The sequence below is a fragment of the Akebia trifoliata genome, chromosome 8 (assembly GCF_017979445.1).
Source record: "Akebia trifoliata isolate Shusen 1 chromosome 8, ASM1797944v1, whole genome shotgun sequence".
NCBI classification, from domain to species: domain Eukaryota; kingdom Viridiplantae; phylum Streptophyta; class Magnoliopsida; order Ranunculales; family Lardizabalaceae; genus Akebia; species Akebia trifoliata.
Window position 1 is genome coordinate 43,147,969 of NC_141382.1, and position 17,162 is coordinate 43,165,130.

General features: G+C 35.7%; 1 protein-coding gene across 3 annotated transcripts in view; it reads right to left on the reverse strand.

The window, feature by feature from the left end:
• Window positions 1-16,019, reverse strand: part of LOC147396980 (PH, RCC1 and FYVE domains-containing protein 1-like) — a 32,037-nt gene extending 16,018 nt beyond the window's left edge. Inside the window, exons 1-3 of one of the 3 annotated variants that reach the window (XM_086452338.1) lie at window positions 15,749-16,019; window positions 15,362-15,563; window positions 3,019-3,105 (exon numbers count right to left, since the gene is read on the reverse strand). In XM_086452338.1, coding sequence (XP_086308464.1) covers window positions 3,019-3,105; window positions 15,362-15,430 — 156 coding nt within the window. In that variant the 5' untranslated portion in view covers window positions 15,431-15,563; window positions 15,749-16,019. Of the gene's footprint in view, window positions 1-3,018; window positions 3,106-15,361; window positions 15,637-15,748 lie in introns of all 3 variants that reach the window. The other 2 variants (XM_086452336.1, XM_086452337.1) reach the window with 2 other exon arrangements.
• Between the last annotated feature and the right edge of the window lie 1,143 nt (window positions 16,020-17,162).

Genomic DNA, 17,162 nt, shown 5'->3' on the forward strand with positions numbered 1-17,162 from the left:
TAGCATTGTTAACAAGTTGGGCATGAAAAATATATATGCACCAACTTGAGGGGGAGTATAGAAATTCATATCAGGGTTTCTTTCTTCATTTTTTTTCTTCTTCTTCGCAAAAACCTTAATCCTAAAACTCTCATCTACTCTCCAGGTCTCCCATCCGTCTTTTCCTAGTCCTAGGCCTCCCTTGTGGTCTTCGTTTAATAATTTCTACAAATAAACGTACCACTTTTTTTCAATCTCTTCATCTTTAACCAAGACTACCATATTATCTTCTAATATGTCTAACATGACATAAGTTTTTATTTTTCCTTTTTCATATTATTGACATCTTGTAGACATCTCTCTTTTTTATTTTGATAAGTTTATGCTATTTGGCGCAATTTTGTTACTTTTTCTTTAACTTATAGACATCTTTATCACCCTCTTTAGTTCTCTTTTTTTTGCTAAGTAAACCCTCTTTAGTTCTCAAGTGGTTATATATCATCACATGCCTTACATTTACCAACACTCATTTTGCTTCTTTTTTGGCATTTTTTTTATATTTTAGCTAGTTTTTCTTCTTCTACTACTTTTTATAGGTTCAAGTGTGGAAGATGGGGTATGTGGTATCACATTCGTGATTGTTACTTAGTTTTCTTAGTATCTAGTCATTTGTCAAGCCTTGTAATAGATAATCTTTTTCTCTCCAGTGATTGTTTGAATATCATCATTCCACCTCGAAGTTTCTTTATCTGTGATTTTTCCATAGATTCCCCAAGAAACGTTTTGCGCTTTTTATTATTCATCCCACATTACTGTAGTCTCTACCTCTAAGATACACATTTCTTCCTTTATCAATTTATTTATGAAAGATGGTTTCTTGTCATTTTAGATTCCGCCACCTTATGATTAGGTATCCTTATTTTCACCCCTCTCATCTTTTAATTATCATCTAAAATTACTAGCCTATGTTGTGTGGTTAGACTCTCCTCAAGAATAACCTTACGGTTGTAGATTATTATTACATGATAGGTAATGATGGATAGCATAGCTATTCATTATCTATGTTTACAATAAGAAAATTACAATTTTATAAAGTCATTTACGCATAAAATACCATTAATATAATACTTTGAAGAAATATATTGATGGTGTACATTATATAGTACATAAGCATTAGCATTATAATGGGTCCATAGAAGTGATGATACATCATAGCTATGTATACATATACTTGATTATACAATCCAAACATTTAAGAGCATGATTTCGCCTTGGCAAACACGATGACTTTCGAAATTTTTAGAGGTTATCCAATTAATTTTTAGTAGCTACGTAAAACTTAAGAAGAACAAAATAATAAACTTGTGTGTCATATAGAAGTACAAAAACACAAGCTTAACTATACCAAAATGGAACCGATAACAAGAAGGAAATGTATACGAAATTGGTTATGACTAAATTAAAATCCATTGCTTACTAGAAAATGGAGATGCTCTATTTAGTTAGATAGGATATTGGCATCTAGTTCAATGAACTCTAGAAAGGGGAAATCAAATGGAAAAATAATTCCATTGTCAGATAAAATATTTAGCAACTCTATATGAGTTGTACCCACTTATGGAAGGATAATGCCTTGCATGCATATTAGTAGCACTAATGGATAGTTGTCAATGCTGATTCCTAAAAATAACTCAAATAGTTCCCTATACATTGATTGATTATGCCCTAGGCAGACCAAAGATTATTAACAAAACAAGGCAGATAAATCTATAACTGAATAGTACCAAAATTTTGAAAGGCCAAGTTAACAAAGTTGTGATACTCGGGTTCGACAGAAATACACTAGTCACTATGGAAATTAAGCACATAAAAAATTGGAACCAGAATCCACAAACTAAGAGATAACCCAAAAGAAACAGTTTACAAGTACAATGGATTTGTAAGGTCTCAAAATGAATTCAAATTCACACAATACTATCTTTGTATGTTACTCAAAGCATCCTGGCAGAGAGACTTTTTTCTAAATAGTCCCTAAGTTTTGGGCGGTCTCTTAATAGTCCATTTAGTAAACTTTTCTTTTCTTAATAGTCATTGGACCTCATCTCCCAACATTTCTCACGATTGAATGCCCTAACATCCAAATTTGTCGCTTCATCCAAACAAATTGGATTTTTGACATACCAATCAAGTTTCGAAGACTCCATTCCATCGGAAAGGATTTAAGAAGGAAGAAGAAGCCATTTTCAAGGTTTTTTTCAAACATTTTGAAGATGTGTGTAAAAAATTAGGGTTTTTTAACTTTTTTTCTCAGTTTCTGGATGAAAATCGATCAAGAATGGTTCTTTAGGTTTGAAATTATCTAAACAAGTCGTTATCTCAAGTTTTTAGTTGATCTTTCCATTTATTTTAGTCGAAAAAACTCAAAATCGAAAATGGGTGGGTTTTACCAATGTTGAGTTCACCATTTTATTTATTGTCAAGTTTAAGGTTTAGGAATTAGTGGTGAACTCAACAATAAATAAAAAGTGGTCAGTTTGACAATACAAGTTGTGAACTCGACAATAAATAAAAAGTTGTGAGTTTGACAATAAAATTTGTGAACTCGAAAATAAATAAAAAGCGGTGAGTTCGACAATAAATAAAAAGTGGTGAACTCAACAATAAAAGAAAGAGTGGTGAGTTCGCCAATAATGAGGGACCATTAAGAAATAAAAAATTACTAAATGTCTTCTCAAGTTACCACCCAAAACTTAGGGACTATTTAGAAATAAATCCCTCCACCAGGGTCCTTTAAGTAATTTTCCCTTAAAATAATGTATTACTTCAGAACTGAGATGTAGTTCAACAAAATCCCCTCACCTAGATATTGTTGCCTAAATATGATGTAAATAAATTAACGAAAACAGATAATATTATCTATGGTACAGTACCAGATCCAAATATTGATTAAGTTGAAAATTCAATCCATAAAATGAAGGTGGTGATAAGAAAATAAAAGAATAAATTGTGTACATTTTTGAGACCTTTAATCAAACTTACATTTGCTAGCCTGAAGGGACAAAACTTAGGCTTCCCTCTACGTCCATACTTGAGCAAACATGCTCCTTTCTTAAGAGCAGTAATGGCCTGTGGTAAAGATCAAGCCAAAAACCTAAAAAAATTAGAACAAATTTTAGCACATATGCTAGTTTCTGGAATAAAGAAAAAGATGATGTTAGTAAAGGAGGAAGAAAAAGATATGGAATCTAACTTTGAAATGACAGTCAGGAAAAGCGAAACGTTAACTCACAAAGTTCAAGAAATATGATTAGTAACATAGATTCGGGCTTAAAATGATATGGTGTGCATATGGATAGAGATCACAAACGATGAGACACAGATTTGTTTAGTGTCATCAGCAATAAATAAAAAGACAAGCATAGGTAAAAAAGTAATAAACTGAAAAACTTAGACACAAAGCACTCTACATTGAAAGAAGTTACCATTGGAAAAACCAGTCAACGCCATATGAAAATCTCTCTACTCTGAAAGTAGTATGGTTACTATAATTGCAAAGCAACAGAGAGACAGAGAAACCATGCCAAAAAACAAACAAATAAATAACGAAGGAGATAGAATAGCAAGAAAACCAAACAAGGATTAAATAATCCATGAAAAATATTCTTACATATAAAAATATTTCCCTAAGTTACTTGAATACTGTTAGGAGTTTCAGTTTTTGTGTGACAGCAGCAGCCCCTAGGGTTTTTCGTGGTGGGATTTTTATGTAATGGGGCCCACCTTATGTTATGTATGTGGGTCCCACATACATTTTATTTGTTTTTTATTTAATATATAGGAGGAGAGGTGGAACCCTAGTACTTGGACTGTGTTCGGCACTCTCTCTCTCCCTAATCTTCTTCTTCTCTTCTATTTCTCCTGTTCTTTTTGCTCTAGACTGTTTTGGTTCTTTACTTGGTATCAAAGTGAAGTTTTTTTCTTCTCTCCCAACTTTTTTTTTTATAGTTTTAAAACCTTATTTCTGCAAGAACTTCAGTTCATTGTGGTGGTGCAAGATAAACCCTAGATGTGTATCTAGGGTATGGTTGTGTGTTTGTGGTTAGTTGTGACTGATTTTTTGGGCTGCATAGTGCTGCTTTCAGACTTCTTAGAAGGTTTAATTTCGGTCGGTGGTGTCTAGGTAAGTTTCTTTTGGCCAAAATTGGATTTTTGATTTACCCAAAATTGGTGGAGTTTTTTTTTCCTTTTTTGGCACCTCCTACCCTTTTCACCCCTCTCGAGTGTCTTTTACACTGGTTGTTGCCTCCTTCATTGTGTGTTTGTTCCTCTTCGTGATTTCTCTAATGGATGAACGTAGCTTTTTAACTGATAATTCCACCAAGCAAATTACGTCGGTAAGGTTGAACGGAAATAATTACCATTCTTGGTCCCATGCTATAAAGGTGTTCCTACGAGCCAAGAAGAAAGCGAAGTACCTTGTGGAAGATCCTCCTCCTGAAAATTCAAAGAACTATGAAGATTGGTGGAGTGAAAATTCATTGGTTATGACCTGGCTTTAGTTAAGCATGGAACCATTTGTAGCTTCCAATATCCAACTCCTTGACACTACAAAGAAGATTTGAAGCTCTCTTGCAGAGATGTACTCTCAAGAGAATAATGTGACTAGGGTGTTTGAGTTGTTTGAACGCATGTTCACTACCAAACAAGGTGATAAACTCCTGAATGAACATTACAGCAATCTGAAAGGTACGTGGGAAGAATTATTGTTCTATCAACCTCTGAGCACTGATTTAAAAGTTTAATGACGTCAATGGGAAGAGTTTCAAATTGCATTATTGCTATCAAGTCTAAACTTAGAGTACAGTGTCTTCAAAGATCAGATTCTGGTTGGTGAATGCCTTCCTACTGCAACGAATGTATATTCTCATCTTCAAAGGGCCTCACTTATGCACTCAACTCCTTCTCTTAAGAATCCATCTGCCTTAGTCACTAGTGGTGGTACTCGTGGAACTCCCTGTGGTGGACGCGATGTACTCGTGGTGGTGGTCGTAGTGGTAATCGTGGTAGCCGTGGTGGAACCCGTGGGGGTCGTTGTGGTGGTATTGTTTCTGGTCGTGGTACTGACACGTCCAACTAGAAATACAACTATTGTGGTAAGATAGGGCATAGTGAGGATTATTGTTGGAACAAATGGGGACATCCTAACTTTGCCTACAATGCATCTGTCAATACATCATCCGCATCTGTCACTCAACCAGCTACTTCCAGACCCCTAATTAATGATTTTGAGTCCTGCTCAACTTAGTCAGCTCCTTCAGAAGTTGACAGGTCTACATCCTCTTTCATCTGCTCCCACACCAACTATGATCAATAAAGGTAATTCTACTTGTGTAATTGCTCAATCTCCTTCATCTTCCTGGATTATTGACTTTGATGCTAGTGCTCACATATCTAGTATATCCTCCATTTTTTTCTAATTTTCATTCATCTAGATTTCATATTGTTTTAGTTGATGATACCTCTTGTCTTGTCCTTGGCATTAGAGATCTTCATCCTACCAATTCCATGACTCACTTTTGGCTTATTTATTCCTGAATTTTCTTTTAATCTTCTATTTGTAAGTCAGCTAACAAAATCTCTAAACTATTCTGTAACATTTTCTCCTACTTCTTGCGTTTTTCAGGACCTCAAGATGAAAAAGGTGATTGGTTCGGGGACATGAACGGAATGGGCTATATTTTTTGGACTGTGATGAGTTGATTACTACTTTGAGTGTTGTCGTCTCTTCTCTACAGTGGCATTATCGTTTGAGTCGCCCATCATTGCAGAAGTTGTGTCAAGTTGTTCCCACATTGAGTCATATTTCAGTAAGGCTTGTCAGTTAGACAAGCACCACCATAGTAGTTTTCCTCCAAGTCTAGAGAGACATCAATTGCATCCTTTTGATATAATCCATTCCGACATTTGAAGTCCTACAAGAATAAAGAGTATGTCAGATTTTTCTTATTTTGTCATTTTTTGGATGATTACTCTAGAATAATTTGGCTTTTTTTAATGAAAGACCGTTTTGAATTACCCAAATTTTTCTTAACTTTTTATAATGAGATATTTGTTCAGTTTGAAAGTCGTATTAAAATTTTCCATTCTAACTATGCCCTTAAATATATCCAAAACTGCATGTCTAATTTCTGCCGAGACCATGGTATAATTCATCTAACTATCTGTCTACATACTTCCCAACAGAATGGCATTGTAAACTTCGTCATCTTTTGGATGTCACTCGTATTTTATTGTTTAACATGTCAGTTCCTAAACCTTATTGGGCAGATGGTATTCTTACTACTTATTACCTCATTAATCGAGTTCTCACACCTATTTTGGGTAGCTAGACACCCTTTTCTTTGTTATATCTTAAGGCCAAGCCTTTTCCTCTTGTTCCGTGTGTCTTTGAGTGTGTGTCCTTCGTCCATATTCTTGGGATTGGTCATGATAAGTTGTCTCTTCGTGCAGTTAAGTGTGTTTTCTTGGATTATTCTCGGACCCAACAGGATTATCATTGTTATAATCTTATAGGACGTCAGTATTATAACAGTGCCGATGTCACCTTTTTTTAGTCATCTTTCTTCTCCACTTTGGGTCGTCAGTTCGATTCTGATCTGGTTCATTCTCGTCAAGGGGAGTTAGTTTTGCCTAATGTTCCTCTTCCAGTTTCTTTTCATCCTCATTTGAAGTTTTATCAGCGCTCTCAACATCGTCCCGTTGTATTTTTAGGTCCAATTGTAGCCAAACAATCACCTGACTCTCCTTAGGATCCTCCACCTCCTGCCTCTTCTGAAGACCTCCCACACCCTTCACGCTACCTATTGCATTGCGGAAACGTATTCGTTCATACACTAACCATCCTATTTCTAACTTGTCTCTTTTCATCGTCTTTCCTCTACCTTTTGCTCCTTTGCATTCTCGTTGTCCACTATTTTTGTTCGCAATACTTATCGCTAATCTCTAATTTCTTCTAGATAGAAACTTGCTATAGATGACGAGATGCATGTCCTTTTATCAGAATCAGACATGGGAGCTCACCACTCGTCCTTTCGGAAAGACCACTGTTGGTTGTCGTTGGGTGTACACGATAAAGAATCAAGCTATGTTGATCGCCTTAGGCTTGATTGGTGGCTAAAGGGTATACTCAAACTTATGGTGTAGATTATTGTGAGAAATTTTCACTTGTTTGCTCGCCTCAACTCTGCTAGAATTCTTCTATCTGTCGCAGTAAGTTATAACTGACCACTTTATCAACTAGACATCAAAAATGCATTTCATGGAAATTTACATGAAGTGTACATGGATCAGCCCCCAAATTATGTAGTTAAAGGGAAAGAACATCTTGTGTGTAGGTTGAAGAAAGTGTTGTATGGACTGAAACAGTCTCCACGTGCTTGGTTTGACAAATTTAACTCTGTGGTGCTTCGGCAGGGGTTTCAATGTTCCACCTATGATCATTCTGTATTTACTCGTCATTCCACTTTAGGTACTATCGTTCTTATTGTGTATGTGGATGACATTATTGTCATTGGTAGTGACACTATTGGTATTGCTCAGTTGAAAGATCATTTGAGTACTTATTCCATACAAAAGGCTTGGACTTTCTTCGTTATTTCATTGGGATTGAGGTTGCACGTCCTAATGATGGACTCACTTTGTGACAACACAAGTATGTGTTGGACTTATTATCTGAGACAAACACTCTGGGATCTCATCTAGTTGATATTCCCATGAATTCCTCAATCAAGCTTGACACTGAACACGGGGAAGTTTTTTAGGACATTGAGAGGTACAGGCGTTTGGTTGGCAAGTTCATAGATCTCATAGTTACTCGTCCTGACATTGATTTTGTTATGGGAGTGGTAAGTCGATTTATGCATGCCCCCTGACAGCCTCATTGGGAAGCTATCTGTCGTATTCTATGCTATTTGAAGGGAGCTCCTAGAAAGGGTCTCTTCTATTGTTCTTCCTTTTCCCTAACTATTTCTGGATACTCTAATGTTGACTGAGACGAGAGTTGTTCTGATCGTCGATCCACCTCTGATTATTGCACTTTTGTTGGTAAAAATCTTGTTACTTGGCGTAGTAAGAAGCAACACATTGTGGCGTGTGCCTCGCTTTAGTGTTGAAGCTGAATATAATGCCATGGCCCACACTGCTTCTAAAATGTTGTGGGTTCATTATCTTCTTCACGACATGAGTGTTGATGCTCCATTACCTATGCAGATGTATTGTGACAACCAAGCTGCCATTTTTATTTCTAGCAACCCTGTCTTTCATGAACGCACCAACCATATCAAAGTTGATTGTCACTTTGTTCAAGATTTACTCATGCGTAAACAGATTGTCACACCCTATGTGAAGTCAAATGATCAATTGGCTGATTTTCTCACTAAACTCTTATCTTGTGTACCTTTTTCTTTTTTATGTACCTAGTTGGGCATCTTTGATATGTATGCTCCAGCTTTAAGGGGAGTGTTAGGAGTTTTGGTTTTGTGCAACAGTAGCAACCCCTACTTTTTCGTGGTGGGCTTCTTATGTAATTGGCCTCACCTTATATTATGTATGTGGGCTCCACATACATTTTACTTGTTTTTTATTTAATATATAGAAGGAAAGGCAGAAGCCTAGTACTTGGACTGTTTTCAGCTCTCTCCCTAATCTTCTTCTTATCCTCTATTTCTCCTCTTCTACTTGCCCTAGACTGTTATGGTTCTCTACTAATACAATATGTCAACAATTGATTGAACTTTCCAATATATGATAAATCTTACTCATAAAACATTTCCATGCGAAACATAAACTCATTTTTGTCGCAAAGATATCAAGTGTAGTTCATGGCATGTCATGTAGCACAATCGAACAAGGTTGGGGTGATGACATGTTGGCTGGCCATAGTTTATGAGGTTTAGATATTGTTTTAAAATTCCATTAAATCTGGCTGAATCATTCCTGAGTTTACGAGGCTGAACAGAAGTACAACTAGTAGAGGAAATTTACAAAAGTTCCCTTTTGACTCGACCATGTGTCTTTCTAACAAGTAAAATTCTATTTTACTCGAACAGAGGGAAAATCCGTAATGTATACAAGAGCAAGGATTGTGAACAATACTCTCACTCCACCCTTAGACTAAACTATTACACTTGAACAAGATTAGCCTCACATAAAAAAGGTGGGCTACAAGAGGAGACAAAAGAAGAGTACAACTAAGAAGCTCCTACATGCATAGATCAAGGATTTTGTCTTTTTCAAAATTCAATTATTATCTATGTATGTGATGTTGGGCTAAACCCCTTCTCCTTTGTTGGTGCAGTTGGTGTTTCTTCCCTTGGGTAATCCTCTGCTTCGGATTTGGGCTCAAGGTCTAATGGCTTTTATTTTTATCCTTATGCATCCCCCCTCTCCTCAAACTATTACACCTGAACAAGATTAACCTCGCATAAAAAAGGTGGGCTACAAGAGGAGACAAAATAAGAGTACAACTAATAAGCTCCTACATGCATAGATCAAGGATTATATTTTTTTTTTTTTTCAAAATTTAATTATTATCCCCCCCCCCCCCAATCTCACCCCACGCTTTCCCTTAGACCAAGATCTCTTTCGTTAACAGCAAAGTTGCTCATACTCCATTCAATCAAAGAGTGTTTAATGCCATCACATTGGATCATATATCACTGAAGCATATCTGTTGAATTTACATGTTGTTAGGTAGTGCTTTATCAAACCATAGTAGCTCATAAAACACATGACCTTAATGAAGCTGATTACTCGTTGACCTTCAGTGATGCAAGTCATGATGGCCAAAGAATCAAATAAAGAAGCGGCACATTGGATGGTCAAAATGGAAATGGTCTTATTTTCTTTGTTCTTTACTGGAGAATATGCCAAATTGTTTTGTCTGTGTTCTAACTTAATGGAAGGGAAAATTCAAGGATGGAAAATTTGAAGATAGAGCATGCAAAGGTATTGGAAATATAATATAATAATGGCTTCAGCTATGACTATCATTGTGGAAGCAAAGCCTTAACTTTAATTGGGGCAAGAAGAGACATAGGGTAAACTTCCATTGACATCCAAATGGTTGAGTGGCAATCACGCTATTGGTAGAGAATGAACAATGGAGATCAAACAAAGTGTTTTGGAGGAAGATCTTTTTCCTATTTCAAAACTAAGATTGTTGAAAGAAAAAAAAAAACAAAACAAAAATTGGCAGATTTTTATACGACTTTCAACGATAAGCTAGAGGTAGAAACAAAGTATTCATGTTCCCAACTGGTCATCATGGTTTAAAATGTCATTTCGTTCCGATGTTTCGATTCTTCCGAAAATTCAAACATTGTTGAAACAATACGAAACACTAATATTATTTAAAAGATAAATTCTTCCCCAAAAGACCATAGTCAAGGGTCATGTCACCGTCTTAAAACATAGGGGTATATCAAATATTTACCAAACACATGGGGGGCAGGTCTAAATGACCTAGTCTTCTATTGGAGACCAAGGTCAAGGGCATCTCTTTTGTTTGAAATTAAGAGGAGATGAAACGCAACCACATTTTTTTAGTTTCAGAGAGAGGAAGACAAGAAGAGATGAAGATTGCATTAGATTAGCTATGTAATGACCTGAAATCCTAAAATGTATCTCGAGGAAAGAATTTTAGATCCGTGCATTGATTTAAAAGTTATCAAATCCTCGAGTTTCGCATTAGATATTTTCCCAATAGGTAAACGACACCTTAGAGACGTAATTTAAGGAAACCGATCATACCATTAGATTCGTGTCGAAAAATCACCCAAAATAGAGTATAAGTTTGTCCAATTTGGCATTCGGGAAAAACAATTCCCAAAATGACAAGTATGTCCCAACTTAAGTGATATAAATATCTAAATCCTATTAGAAAAAATCAGATTTTTCTTATTCTTCTCTCCAAACAAATCTCAACTATTTTCCTTCAATATTTGAAACTCAGATCTACACTAAACGAGAACGATCCGAGCTTAGGCGCAAGAAGGAAAGTTGTTCCTCTCGCCGAGGGTTACGCGTGGACGCAAAGAAATCCGATTTTCGCCGGAAGAAAATTTTAGAGATTGGCCGGAGGCGATTTTAAAGTTCGTTCAACCGTTGAAATTAGCTTGAGGTAGGTTGCCTTCCCTTCTACCTTCTAGTTATGCGATAATTTCATAGAAAATCCATATGATTGTTGATAAATCGATTATTTCATTAAGTTTATACATATTTGAACGATTTGAATCATGTTTACATGCTTAGTTATGATTGGTTTTAGTTCATTTGATGTAACATAAGTATTTTATAGTTAGTATAATATTTGAATCGATTTTGGTTGAGTTTCAACGAAAAATGATGAAAAATCAGCCATTCGGAAAAGTATCCGAATGTTGAGTTTGGTTCTAATTTGTTTTGTTTTGCTTCCATATAGTATGTATATCCATTTCCTACATTTATTTCATTAAAACTAATTAAGTATTACTTTAAGTTCTTTAATAAATAAATAAATAGTTCGTTTTCAATTTCGACTTTGAAAAATCATTTTTTTTTTAACACTTAGTTAAATTTTCATAGATTTTCAGCTTTTATGTCTTATGGTTTTATCTTTGTTTTCAAGTCTCTCGACTCAACCAAAACCATCGAATGGAATTGGTTGATGCTTTATGCATTTCGAATTACTTTAAAAGCAAAATTACTTTAATAGATATGTAGGAAATTAGATGATAGATTAATCGATTTAATTGATGGATAGATAGAGAGAACGTATGTTCTCGACTGATTGATGGGACAGTGCCTCCAGTTCTACGTAGTGGCCATGCCACGTAAAACGTGATAGATAGATAGAGGGATGAGATGGTTGATGGATGGAAATGACAGATAACTGTCACTGGAAGGCACTACCAGAGTTTGTTTGTATTTTTGATTAAAAAGAAATGATATATTATATACAAAATAAATTATTTTGTTTACCAGTAAGGTTTGTAGAAAACCCATAAAGAGTGACGCGTTGCTGTGTATCCGGAAGCGACGAGTCAATCTAGGATAACACTAGATGTCATATGCTCTTCGGTAGTATGGGATACCTTAGAGCATATTACAGCTTATGAAATCCGGGAATTTCTCCTACTTATTTCCTGGGAAACGTTGTGTGTAAAGGCGGTCTCTGTATAGTGTAGAGCTAGGCGGGGTTCACATGCATTGCCTCTTGATAGGCTTCGACGCGAGGGGTCTCCTGGGCTAGTTAGTGATCACTTTTAGTCTGTAGTCGTCAAACGGTCGACCTCACCGTTAGTTGAACTCAGTATTGGGTTCTTGGTCAACGGCCAGTCTGAGCCGGATAAATGGTCATCCAACCGTGGTATGCTAGACCGGCCACAAAATCAGATTATAACGATGGGATTCCACATCGGAGGTTAAGTTTGGAATATCGTATTGCCATAGCCGAGGCGGTTATATCGGCGTGTTCCTCTGCTCTCTTATCGATTACACCGCCGTGTTCTTATTATGTATCTTTTTTCTTATTTTGTAATGATTGATAGGTGTTTTCATTTAAAAGATGCATATGTTACTTTAAATGATTGAAAATGATAGATTGAAAGTTATTATAACTGTTTCCTGAGTATGCTTAGACATTTATCGTATGTTACATTATGAAAACTTGCATTATTTAATTGTTCAACTGATTACTCGTGCAAGTATGACTCGTTGTTAGAACGGCGTTCATCCTGCTGAGTAACATTCCCATGTTACTCACCCTATCCTTCCCCTTTCAGATTATGCAACTTTTGAAGAACCGTTCTTTGAAGAGTCTTTTGAGGAGGTCCTCGAGGAGGATCAGATTGATGTCTTGCCGCCGCCATGTCTTTGAGGACTAGTAGAGGATCTTAGCGGTTTTTGGTTGTAGATAAGAAACATGGTAGTTTAGAAATTTTTGTAACCTGATGAATTATGAGATTAAAGATCTTGACTTATATCAGTGTTTGTCGATTTCTTCTGTTTACTCTAGACTCTCGTATAGATGTTAGTTAAATGTTTATTCCGCTGCGTGTATTTTCTTTTCATAAGTATTATTATTTATGAATGTTCTGTTAGATTTTGTGATTGATTACTTCACACTTCGAGATTCTGACTGATGAATCATAGGGATTCGTGTTGGGATTTCGGGGCGTGACAAGCTACTCAGGTGTACCTCTCTCTCTGACCTCTCTTTCTCCCCCCAGAACTCTTTTGAAGATCCATGGATTAGGAAATGTCCTTTATTGTTTCGAAAATTTTGGAATGGTGATTGTTTTGTCTCGGCTGGCTTAAAACCCCAAGTGTTTCATACAAAACATTACAAAATGAAATGGATCTTTAAATCAGTTATGGTGACTGTTGTTGCTAGATCTATCATGGAGACCATTAGACTCACAACTTCATCTTCATAGGAGGAGAAACTAGAAGCATCCTCATGCTAGTTCTTGAGACTTGTGTTCTAATCCTAAGAGAAAACATCTTTTTCCATGCGAGCAAAGCATCATAGTAAATCCAGTTTAGTCACATCATTTGATTGTAGGACCAAGATACTGGAAAATTCGTGTAGCAAATTACTCAAAACCACTTTAGGACTTGTTAATAGATTGGGGGCCCTATTTGGCTTTTGATGAATTTTGAATAGGCATGTTGCTACTATTCAATTCAAAATCGAGTACATGGGGGGCCCAAATTGACACTCTGATTATGGAGGCAGGGACAACTTAAAAGTACATTAGAAGTGGTTAGGATTCTCATTTTGAATTCCATCTCACCCCATTTGGGCCCAAAAGAGAATAACTATTGTTAACTCTTTAATGAGATTTGTTCCTTTTTGGTAGATAGTAACGGGTTATGGATCATCGTCAATGCCCGGAACTAGGTCCCCAGGAGGCCCAGATTCCTTATCTCTATTTAATCTTTATTCCATCAAAGATCTAGGGAACCAAAATCTTGGACACAAGCTTTAATTTGTGTAGCAACTTACTCAGGACCACCTTCTGGCTAGGCATAAGGGTGTTAATAGAATGGGCCCGGGTTTGGCTTTTGATGAATTTTGAATAGGCATGCCATGGTAATACAATTCAAATCTAGGTCTGTGAGGGGCCACATTGGAACGACTTAGAAGTGGACAAGATTCACATTTTTGGATTCTATCTAATCTTATTTGGACCTAAATAGAATAATTATCGTTGACAACTCTCAAAAGGAGTCCTTCAGGGTGTCTATGGATTGGACCTGAGTTTTTCGTTTGATAAGTTTTGAATAGTCCCTCCCAGGGCATTCAATTCAAATCCAAACTTATGGGGGCCTGCGTTGACACTCCTATCTAGAATGACTTCAAAGCGACATATAAAATAGTCACAATTCACATTTTGGGTTTGATCTAATCCCATTTGGGCCTAAACAAGAATATTTGTTATTGAAATCCCTCAAAAGGACTCCTTCCTTAGTGAGATTCGTTCCCCTTTGATTGGTTTAATAGATTATGAATCTATCATTAGTGATCGGACCTAGATTTGCCAAATGTTTAATCATTATTATTCAGTCGTTCATGAATGAAAATATAGTGTTGGTAGGGGTTAACGAAACTATTTATTTCATTAGATAGCGGAATTGATCTTCCATCTACGTGAAGAAGTTCAGGGGCATATCTAGAGTCTTAAATATGGTGGCTAAGGACGATATTTACCATATAGTTTTAGAGGTGGTGGAACCTTCTTCAAGGAATCGTCTTTCTCCCTCCTTTTTTGATAGGTATCATTTTTCTCCCTTGAGGATGTCTGGTAGTTTGCATGATATTGAAGTTGCAACGACTACATCATCAGTGTTTACTTTGAATGTGGCTAGTTTCGTACCTGATATGTCATATCTCAATTCATGTGTCCTCCCTCATAAGGTGGTATGTCCTAGTAGCATGATTTTCTTTACCCAACACGCCACTCTAGTTTAGGAATCCTACTCCCGCTTCAATCAAATAATAGTTCAAATTTCTAATTTTCAATAACATTTCCGCTCCCAACATAGAGCCTCATAGAACTTTCAATGACTAAGGGATATGCTTCTTTGAAGATTTTATGTTTAGATGAGATCTTAACATAAAATGGAGCAAGTTAGTGATTTCATTTGTACTTAATTTGTTTGGCATTCTTCTTCATTTCTAATAAATCTACACATAAATAATAAAATAAAAAATTTCATTCCGCAAAGAATTAAGAACACAAGCAGCAATGCAAATCACAGTGGCACATGAAACAATGAAAGGTGGAATTTATTTGAAAGAATTAAATTCTGAAAGAAACATCTTCCAAGCAATCCTTACCTGCTCAATGTCCCTTTCCACAGGGACTGTCCTAGTAAGATTCGACGTCATCGTCTCTGTCTGCAACATCAAGAAACAACTTTCTCGAACAGATTGTGACTCTCCACAGGAATCAAACAGTCATCCATTCTCAAAATAAAACCCTTTCATTCATTCACCCAAGAACTCTGACTACCATAACTAACAAATTCGCCTCAAATAACTGTTAAAGATCAAATCAACGGTTATGATCCATCCAATTACACTTCAACAATTGCTTTAACACTCGAATACAGCTGAAATTGATCAAATCCTTAATCCATGATTAATCTACTTAATGCAAATGACTTCGAAGTTTCTGCGACTGCGAGAATACGAAGAACGCGAAGTAGAATAAGAGAAAAGTACCTTTAAGCTTTCGAGGAGAATCTCCTAAAAGTAGACCGAAACTCCACTGTTTTCGATGATTTCGGGTTCGTTGCGCTCGAGGTCTGATAGAGGAAATCGGAGTGAAAAACAATGAAGATGACAGAGAGAATACAGCAGAAGATGATCAGTTGCAGAATTCCAGATGAGAGAGAGAGAGAGATTTAACTTCGATCCAATGGAGAAAAAAACAGTCGAAATAAAATAAAACTCTGCTGTGTCTCAACTCTCAAACCAAGAGCCTCAGAAATTTTGAAAACCAAGAAGACCACATTTTATTGATAATATCTAAAAAGCCACTCCTTTTGCGAGATGGAAGTTGACCCTACCTTTAACGGAGTCTATGTAACGGTGGGTCTAATGATGGATACACAATATTAAAAAATAGTTAATATATATATTTTTATTTTTTAAAATAAAAATTTGTAATAAATATTAAGAACAGTTATAATCTCAAAAACAATTGAAGTAATTAGGTAATTTACATTTAAAACATTTTTTTTAAATGGATGGGGTGACATTGAGATTTATTGTGATTCTCACATTTCAGACGTTGGGTGTGCACATGACTGTAGATTGTTTCCTCGAGATACAAGTGAAAAGCATTTACGATTATGTGTGCACCTTTACGTCAGAAATGTGAGAATCCAATGTCACCCCAACATTAGTGTAAATGAAAACAACATCCCAACCATTAGACATAAAATTCAATAATTACGATTTAATACACATTTAAAGAGTACAAATTTGCTATTAAAAAATTTATGTACTAAGCTAATAAATCAATATCATGATGTCACATGTATTGGAAAAACAAGCATGATTGATTAGTTGGTTGAGAAAAAAATTTTGACCGATTAAAAGTTCTATTCTTTTAGTAATTTTTCAATACACATGTCATTGGTTCATCAGTTTAGCACATAAATTTTTAAATAGCAAATCCGTACTCACATTTAGAGGATTCAACACATGTTGTTATAATAAATTTACAATTTTAATAATTAAGCTATCAAATTGACTTACGGGATTACGTAAAATAATCTCAAATCACGAAAATAATCACTCATATGGTGGCCTAAGATGCCAGGAAAATCATTTCCAAGAAAGTGGGAGTGAATCTAGTGTGTTTCAATTATAATGGGCATTATTTACATTTATATTTTAAATTATGAGTGAATTAAAATTTATATATTATTATTTAAAAAGAAAAAAATCTTTGACAAGACCACTGGAACTTTTTCAATATAGGCCAATTGAGATGGGGACTATGGTGGTGTCACTTTTTGAAAGTGGTTGTCAAATGGCACCCACTTTTAAATCAAAGGTCACACTTCAACCCCGACATCTATCGTGATAAATCCCAAACATTACATATGTTGGGTTAATTTATCAATTC